The sequence below is a fragment of the Arachis duranensis genome, chromosome 3 (assembly GCF_000817695.3).
Source record: "Arachis duranensis cultivar V14167 chromosome 3, aradu.V14167.gnm2.J7QH, whole genome shotgun sequence".
Taxonomy (NCBI): domain Eukaryota; kingdom Viridiplantae; phylum Streptophyta; class Magnoliopsida; order Fabales; family Fabaceae; genus Arachis; species Arachis duranensis.
In genome coordinates, this window is record NC_029774.3 from 130882203 (window position 1) to 130892348 (window position 10146).

The 10146-nt window shown below is 34.6% G+C and overlaps 1 protein-coding gene across 1 annotated transcript; it reads right to left on the reverse strand.

Moving 5' to 3' along the window:
• Positions 1–2895: 2895 nt before the first annotated feature.
• LOC127745609 (protein FAR1-RELATED SEQUENCE 5-like) lies at positions 2896–3651 on the reverse strand. The gene is made up of 2 exons (XM_052258555.1): positions 3116–3651; positions 2896–3019 (listed from the first exon to the last, which is right to left on the reverse strand). Exons 1-2 carry the CDS (start codon positions 3649–3651, stop codon positions 2896–2898), a joined length of 660 nt encoding a protein of 219 aa, XP_052114515.1.
• Between the last annotated feature and the right edge of the window lie 6495 nt (positions 3652–10146).

Sequence of the window (10146 nt, forward strand, 5' to 3'; positions counted from 1 at the left end):
CTGCATATTATATGGTTTGCCTACATGCTTTCTACATATTATTTTCTTATCTTTCATGTTGACGGGTTTATATGGTTATGTGTGTGCTAAAATTGATGTGAATACACTAATTATGTGCCTATATGAGTGGTTTATAATGAATGATGTGCTTGTGTTCTTCATGTATGTGTAGAAACGATGTTATGTATCTAATTCTATATGATGGTTATTGAATGAAAAAAGAAGCAACTAAAGGGTGGTGCACGCCCTTAAATAATAGATAAAATGGAAAAAATAATTCTATTGGCATGATTTCTAGCTGTTGCTGTGTTTTTGGTGATTGTGTTTGAGGTTTTATTTACATGAGTTTTAATAAGGATTTTTTTCCTTTTTGGTTACTATGTTTGTTTCGGAATTATAAGCCTGCAACTATCGGATGTTACTGAGGTTGGAAGTGAAGAAATGGAGCTAGTAACGAGGTTTTGGAATCTAGTTGAATTTTGTTTAGTCATAATTCGCATGTTTCATTTGATAAGTAATGTTAATTATTTTTTCTTTCGGATTAATATAAAATGTAGTTACCAGATCATGGTTGCCAACAAGAAGACAAGATACCAAGAGTTGGAATACGGTTTGCGCAGTTACAGATGGCTCATGACTTTTATGTTACCTATGCAAAGAAAGTAGGATTTGCAACTAAGATGATGACGATAACATATGACAAGATCACAAAGGCTCCCATTAACCAAGCTATACACTGTAATCACGATAGGTACCACGGGTCTCGTGTCAAAGCACCATCGCAGAAGAATACGATTTCAGCTGCTGGGTACAAGGCAAGGATATATGTCAAGTTTGATAAAGACATGCAAGACTAGATTTTGTTCAAGGTTGAGTTGACGCACTCACACTCTTGTTCAGCGAGAAAGGCAGTGCACTACCATAAGTATAAGCAGCTGACCATGCATACGAAGTGTGTGATTGAAGATAATGATGACGTTGGAATTTGACCAAATAAGACATTCCTTGCTTTGGCAAATGAGGCTGGAGGCCCCTCTAACTTGGGATTCTCAGATAAAGATTTAAGAAACTATATAACAAGGCTCCGAACTAGCAACGTTAATGCGGATGTCAGGGGGATGATGAGCTACTTCATGAGAATGAAGGACATCAATCCGAACTTCTTTTACGCAGTGAAGTTGGACGAGGAGTGTAAATTTAAGGGTGCAGTATGGGTGAATGCAAGATGTAGGGCGTCGTATGAATACTACGGGGACGTTGTGTCAGTTGATAGCACCTACAGTACAAACAGGTATAAAGTAGTTCAATTGGTGTTGTGTCCTTTATATGTTTAAACTCGATCTAATCATGATTGGCATTTCTTATGTTTGGTTGATTTTTCTGGTAGGCATGGATTACCGTTTGTGTCGTTCGTTGGGGTCAACCACTATGGTAAATCAACCCTCCTTGGTTGTGCTTTGTCGGAGAATGAGGAAATCCCAAGTTATGAGTGAGTTTTAAGCCAATGGGTGAACTGCATGGAAACTGCTCCACAGTGTATCATAATCGATCAATGTCGGTCTATTTTCCGTGCGATCAGAAATACATTACCCGACACACGCCACCGATGGTGCATCTGACATATTACGAAGAAGTTACCGAGCAAGCTTGGGGGTTACCGTCGGTACAGAGATTTGTATGTTGACCTCAATGACATTGTGTGGAACTCTCGGACTAAAGAGTCATTTGAGGATACCTGATCAGAATTTATAGATGAGTACAAGTTACATAACAACACATGACTGTCAGGTCTGTTAGTGTATGATTAATTCACGTGCTTTAATTGACAATTATTTAGTCTGATTTGTATTAATAAGTTTGGTATAAAGTTTCTTTGCTAAAATTTGGATTTTTTATTTTCTGTAGACCTGTATGATGACCGACACATGTGGGTCCCCATATACTTCAAGGGTGAATTTTAGGCAGCTATGAGGAGTACGCAAAGGAGTGAGAGCATGTACGCATTCTACGGTGGATTCTTACACAGTAGAACTAGCTTAGTTCAATTTGTTCACGAATATGACAATGTGCTTGAAGTCAATAAGCGGAGGAAATTGGAGGATGATGCTGCAAACTCGAGAAAGGTTATCCCTTGTGCAACGAGCTCACCTATGGAGAATCAGTTTCAGCAAGAGTACACTACGAGCATGTTTAGAAGTGTGCACAAGGGATTCTAAACATGCTTGTAATGTACTCTTGCTGAAATTGATTCTCCATAGGTGAGCTCGTTGCACAAAGAATAACCCCCGTCGAGTCTGCAGCATCGTCCTCCAATTCCCTCTACTCCTTGACTCCAAGCACATTGTCATATTCGTGAACAAATTGAACCAAGCTAGTCCTACTGTGTAAGAATCCACCGTAGAATGCGTACATGCTCTCACTCCTTTGCGTACTCATCATAGCTGCCCAAAATTCACCCTTGAAGTATATGGGGACTCACATGCGTCGGTCATCATACAGGTCTACAGAAAATAAAGAATTCCAATTTTAGCAAAGAAACCTTACACCAAACTTATTAATACAAATCAGATACCAAATAATTGTCAATTAAAATGCATGAATTAATCATACACTAACAGACCTGACATCCATGTGTTGTTATGTAACTTGTACTCATCTATAAATTCTGACCAGTTATCCTCAAATGACTCCTCAGTCCAAGAGTTCCACATAATGTCATTGAGGTCATCATACAAATCTCTGTATCGGCGGTCACCCCCAAGCTTGCTCGGTAACTTCTTCATAATATGCCAGATGCACCATTAGTGCGTGTGTCGGGTAAAGTATTTCTGATCGCACGAAAAATGGACCGACATTGATCGCTTATGATACGTTGTGGAGCAGTTCCCATGCAGTTTACCCATTGGCTGAAAACCCACTCATAACTTGGATTTCCTCATTCCCCAGCAAAGCACAACCGAGGATGGTTGACTTACCATGGTGGTTGACCCCAACGAACGACGTAAACAATAATTCATACCTACTAAAAAAACCAACCAGACATAAAAAATGCCAATCATAATTAGATAGAGTTTAAACAAATAAAGGACACAACACCAATTGAACTACTTCATACCTGTTTGTACTGTAGGCGCTATCAACTGACACAACGTCTACGTAGTATTCATACGACGCCCTAAATCTTGCATCCACCCATGCTGCACTCTTAAATTTACACTCCTCGTCCAACTTCACCGCGTAAAAAAAGTTCGGATTGATGTCCTTCATTCTCATGAAGTAGCTCCTCATCTTCCTGACATCCGCATTCACGTTGCTAGTTCGAAACCTTGCCGTTATATAGTTTCTTAAATCCTTCTCTGAGAATCCCAAGTTAGAGGGGCCTCCAGCCTCATTTGCCAAAGCAAGGAATGTCATATTTGGTCGAATCCCAGCCTCATCATTATCCTCGATCACGCACTTCGCATGCATAGTCAGCTGCCTATACTCATGGTAGTGCACTGTCTTTCTCGCTGAACAAGAGTGTGAGTGCGTCAATTCAACCTTGAACAAAACCCAGTCTTGCATGTCTTTATCAAACTTGACATATATCCTTGCCTTGCACCCAGCAGCTGCAATCGTATTCTTCCGTGTTGGTGCTTTAACACGAGACATGCGGTACCGTCGCAATTACAGTGTATAGCTTGGTTAATGGGAGCCTTTGTGATCTTATCATATGTTGTCATCCTTATCTTAGTTGTAAATCCTACTTTCTTTGCATAGGTAACATAAAAGTCATGAGCCATCTGTAACTGCGCAAAACGCATTCCAACTCTTAGTATCTCGTTTTCTTGTAGGCAACCATGATCTGGTAACTACATTTTCTATTAATCCGAAAAAAAATAATTACCATTACTTATCAAATGAAAGATACGAATTATGACTACACAAAATTAAACTAGATTCCAAAACCTTGTCACCAAGCTCTATCTTTTCACTTCTAACCTCAGTAACATCCGACAGTTGCATGACCTATAATTTTGAAACAAACACAGTAACCAAAAGGAAAAATCCTTATTAAAACTTATGCAAATAAAACTTCAAACACAATCACCAAAAACACAACAACAGCTAAAAATCATGCCAATAGAATTATTTATTCCATTTTATTTATTATTTAAGGGTCTACACCACTCTTTAGTTGCTTCTTTTTTCATTCAATAGCCATCATGTAAAATTAAATACATAACATTTTTTCTACACATACATAAAGAACACAAGCACATCATTTATTATAAACAACTCATATAAGCACATAATTAGTGTATTCACATCAATTTCAGCACACATATAACCATATAAACCCATCAGCATGAAAAATAAGAAAATAATATGTAGGAAGCATGTAGGCAAACCACATAATATGCAGAAAGCATATGAGCATATAAATAAAAAATATGCAGGTATCATATAAGGATACCATGCCATTACAAAATACTCATATAAGTAAGTCATGATTAACATGCAGTAAATACAATTACTATACACTTTAAGTTAGACCTCAATTTCAACCCCTACATTACCCTATAGTTACTTTTTTAATTCATTGAATGACCATCATGTAGCAACAATATAAGCATACCATACATTATAATGCATACCAACTAATTTAGGCTATTTCAACATTCATATAAAATATAAGGCCATCTGCATGACAAATACAAATATAATAAGATGGTTAACATATAAACATGCCATATAATATGGAGGCAGCATACATTCATATAGAAATATAAGTATAAAATATGCTTCCTGCATATAAGTATACCATACCTTTAAAAACAATCATATACGCATGAAATGATTAATTATATTATGCAAATTCTCCATGGATATAATCATACCATTCAATATAAAACAATCACACATTTAGTTCAATCTCAACTCATGCATCACATCTGGATACTGCATTAATCATAGAAACAAACACCTCATTTACATTGTGACGTAAAATCTGAATTTTTCGAAAAATAAACATCCATGATAGAATTTGTTGCTCACAATTGTTCACCTTGTTCGACTTCTCACCGTCGACGACGACATCGTCGGATATGTTTTGAGGTAGGTTTGATAAATTCTCTGCAACGGCAGACATATCACAACCTAAGGGTTCAACCATATTGCACTCCATTAATGTATCTCGGCTCGGTGGTGTGCATGAAGGATGACCCTCACTTGAAACACATTCGTCTTACGATGTGGCCATTGGGAAGAAGGCTTTTCGGCTACACACTCTCCTTGTTGCAGGTCTGGGTTGCTACGTCGGTGCAAATATCCCGCAAACCACTAGGACGTAGTGCGAACAACAGGGGGTGGAAAGAGAGACAGACGGCAATCAATGATCGTTGCAGGGCTGAAGCGACAAGATAATTTAGAAATATTGTGATTAGATTCCTATACTGCTTTATCAAAATAAGATTTAAGAATATTCTAACAATAAGATAATTTTAAAAAATGATTGAGTCAAGAATGCTTTTTTCCAAGATTTTCGGGTGCACTTTAAGACGTCTCGACTTCCTGCTTTGAGAAAACAATTTTCAATTATAAATGTGCAGAATAGTTTTTAAAATGCGAGAGATCGAAGTTTTACCTGCTGTGAATAATGCCCATCGATTAACCAAACTGTTACTTTCTGTCCACTTTTCTACATATAGCAACCGGATTTCATCATGCAAGTTGCTCTTTCATTGTCTGCACAGTACTTGGTAGCGTTACCCATTTTAGAACAAGAAAATTCAAATATAATATAGGTATGTTTTTACAAAAGAATCATGCTACACAATCTAAATCTTTTTGTTAACCAAGTCCAACCAAATTGGTCTAACATAACAAAAATGAGTTATGGTTAGTATTATCCCAAATTTTATTGTTTAACTTGGTTGAACTTGATTCATAAAAGAAAATTTGGATGTGTAGTATTTATTTTTACAAAAATGTTATTTGTACACTAATCAACTACTATGTATTTGTATATAAATATATGTATTATTTCATTCATTCTCGATGTGTATTTTATATTCTAACATATATTTTATACTAATAGCTAATTTTGATTTACAACTTACATGGTTGATTTTTTATTTTTTAATGTCTCAAAAGGTGATCACTTACCGCTATTGTTCCTTACAAACATGCAACAAAAGTTTGGCTTGAAATGTTATCGTTTTACTTAGAACTATAACCAGTCTACCTTCAATTATTGATATTATGACTTGAAGCTAGAGCATCTGTGCAAATGAAGACAAAGGGAAACTCAGAACTTGGTAAACCTTTTGGCCTTTCATAACATCAATTAAGTATGAACAGAAAAGAAAACCTACAACAACATGGTCATTAGACAAGGCAAGACAACAGATAAAGAAATGACCACGGAGGATATATTAAAAATTACCTCAACTTATCTGAACAAAGGGGTCATATAAAAGATCTAAAACTTGGACATACATAAGGGGTCATATAAAACCAGGTTTGTGTTCTGGATCCATGATGTGCTTGCTTAATCATATCCCATGAAATCTCCCGAGTAGTAAATAAATAGTTGGGTATTGTCTTATAGCCATTGAAAAACACTGCAAGTGTGCAAGCAAAACAAATGATAACACATTACACATGAATCCTTTTTGAGTTGAGATCCTGCTTTATACATTAAACAAACGTAATTACGAGAACAAGTACCTTTTCAGTTACATTGTGTATAGTCTCACCTGAATCCGTACATTCTGTACTCTATAAGCCCTTCCAATGCAACCTGGACAAGTAAGCCATCTCTTATATACCGCACATTTAACAAACTATGAACTTGGTTCCTGTGTCTGAGTTTCTGATAGTTAGCATTGCTAAAAAAATGTTCAAATTAATTGAAGTCTCTGAGCAGAAATGGATATAACCGTCACAAAATATCTAATATGGAGTAATCTTACCGAAATCCAAATCTTAAAATGTATTTGTGCGATTCACAAATAATGTCATTATTCTATTGAGCACGTTTGATGTGATGATATGATTGAAATATAGAATTAGTATAGGAAGCACCGAAGGCCAGAAAAAAGACTTCGTCCTAACTCCTAAGTGATAGATAGATGGATAAATACATGATAACTAATTACCTTCTTTATCTTATTGACCATGATGTGTTTAATTAATCCCATGAAAATCTACCATGTAGTTATGGATCTTGTTTAATAGCTATTAAATAATAACCTCACCTGAGGTAACAACCAAAACAAGTCAAAACCACGTCCATCCTCTTTTTGTCCATCTGTAAGAAACACGAAGCACCAATACCATGGGGATTTTGTGAATTGGATACTGATGTATGTATGTCTCCACTTTAATCTAAAAATGGCAAAAATGAACAAGAAAGCTACCTCTTATATACTGTAGGTTTGGCCAAACTGGGAACTTGATTCACGTTGTCTTGAGAGTTAGCTCTGCTGCATTGAAAATTTTCAAATTAATTGAAGTCATTGAGCACAAATAAATGTACCTTCATAAAACTATCTCAAATGGAGTAATCTTACCAGCAATAGACATCACATTATCAAATGCATTTCATAAGTGGAAAATCAAATTATTTACAATAGAAAATAAAAGTAAATAATTTGAGACCTTAGTTTGAGTCCCACCGTTTTTGCAGGGGTGTAATCCAATTGCCACAAAGCATCTTCATGATATGAAGGCCCCAAAAATAAAGAGAGACAGGAACCAAATCACAAAGTATTTTTTACTTTGAATTTTTAAGATTTGACAAAAAACGCATAGGCAACATTTAACTTGAAATAGCAATACAATAATATTTAGTATCAACCCGTATACTAAAATTTGCGAATGCATCACCCCCAACAAAATAAATATGAATATAAAAGAACTAAGATTTTCCAAAACCGTGTAATGAAAAGTACAACGTAGTGTAGATATTAAGTAAGAAAAACCAATGTCTTTACTTCTCCAGCTCCAAGACACCACCACCAATGAGTTTTAGAGCGGCTATACTCCAGCCAGAACAACAGATGCAGTCCCCTGAGATAAGGACATTAAATGTTTTCAGAACAAAAAGAAACTTCAAATAAAATACCAGATGTTGTGCAATATAGTATCTGAATATCATCATTGAATACATGATGAGTTGTGCCATACATTTTCTAGTTCTTTCAACATATTCGCCTGCTGAAACAAATAAGAGAGAGAGATATCCCAAGCAAACAAATTCATTTAGATAGTTTGGCCTATTAAATAAGACAAAAACTTTTTTTGGTTACAGTAATCACGATTGTTTTATTGAAAACAAAAAGATAAAATGGTGGCACCACCGTACCAGTATCATAGACTGCAACATAAGATACCCGAGACAAAAATTGTTATTGAGGAAAAAATACATCAACAAGGAGGAAAAAAAATGAAACACAACAAAGACAGATTTGCGTTCTTTACCTGCAAGGTTAGGGAGGAGTTCCTGCGGCTCGAACCCATTAATGCATTGTTTATTCAAATATAGGGTTTAAGAACTGATGAAGTAGTATAATATCAGTGAATCACATGTAATTTGCGAGGAGATGATGACGATGAGCACGGATCAACATGGTTCCGCAACTGCTACAATCGAAAAAATTTCCCCTAGGGTTTTGGAATGCGACGGCGGCATTGGTTGGAAGGTGGTGCGGCGGCGGTTTTCCGTGTGGGTTGCCGTGCATTCAGGGGAAACTGGAATCAAATGCGAGAAATTGGCGCGAACGTGAAGAAAACACGAAATGGAATCTGGAATTATGAGTGGTAGTGGAGAAAGCCCAATATTGGAGCCCATTAAATATACTGTTGTTAGCGTAATTTTTAAGCCCAGTTAGCGTTGAATCTAAGCCTACTGTGTGACATTAGCGTAAAATACAAGTCCAATAATAAGTGGCGGTGAACCCAAAAGATGTTTTTTTTTTCACACTCATTTTATTTTGTTCCTCAAAAGTAAAAAATATATATATAAATTCATTGGTCAACAATAAATTCTTAAATATACAACTAAAAAAAAGGTCTAAAGTAGAGGATATAAACTTAAAATAATAAAAGAGAGGGGTTCTTCTAATATTTTATTATTATTATTATTATTATTAAAGATAAAATACTATTTTAGTCTGTTAATCTTTAAGTCAAATACTAATTTAATCCATAATGTTTTAAATATCTTGAGTTTTAAAATATTCAATTTGTGCTAAATTTTGACTTGAATAATTAACGAAAAATGTTTACGTTGATAATCATTAGTTGATCGATTTTATTTACATATTGAAATCACACTTCTATTGCCTCTTAAATATGCTACTTGTTTGTGTCGAATTTAACTATGGGACAATATGAAACTCATTTAAAACTTTTTAGTATTTAAATATTTAAAACCTTAGAGATCAAATCAAAATTTAGCTCAAACATTAAGGATTGAAATAATATTTTACTCTTCTTTATAAAATAAAAAAAGTTTGATGTTGACATAGTATGATTTTTTTATTGTTACATTTATACTTTTACCTATAATAATTTTAGCTTTAAGTTTAATTTTGATGGATGAACAAAAATTTTATACAGTCATTTAATTATATTTTTTTAGAATTATTTATACCATTTGAATAATAATATAATTTATAAATATCAAAAAAAAGATCCAACTAATTTATAAACATCAACTAAACTAACTTATATTGTTTGGATTAGATTTAAATTGATTTAAATTGATTCAAGGAGGAGAATGAAGGGAAGGAGAAACACGAAGAAAAAAATATTTCATATATAAACGAGTATGAGAAGAAGAAGAGAAACATCGGAGAAATACAAAATTAATTTGAAAATCTATTACTAGTAGTTGAAAACACAATTTATTACATATCTCATTCAAGCTTGATATCATGTATTCGACTCTCGTTTTAGAATGAGGGATTTTAAAGTTTGAAATGCAGGAAATAAAAAAGAAAAGAAAAAAAAGAGCATGACTAACTTTTTTGTTTAGGCTTAGGGGGTATCATCATGTGCCTTGGATCCTGACTTGAAGAGTTATGCATGCTAAGATTTAACTTTCAAAAAAATTATAATACCCTAAAAAAAAAAAAACTATTGATGAATAAACTAACT

What these genes read in the sequence shown, in the direction of transcription:
- LOC127745609 (XM_052258555.1), bottom strand. Translation starts at nt 3,651, where the DNA reads ATGTCTCGTGTTAAAGCACCAACACGGAAGAATACGATTGCAGCTGCT. An exon ending in AGCGCCTACAGTACAAACAG is followed by an intron (nt 3,020 to 3,115) that starts GTATGAAGTAGT and finishes TTTTTTTAGTAG; the next exon opens with GTATGAATTATTGTTTACGT.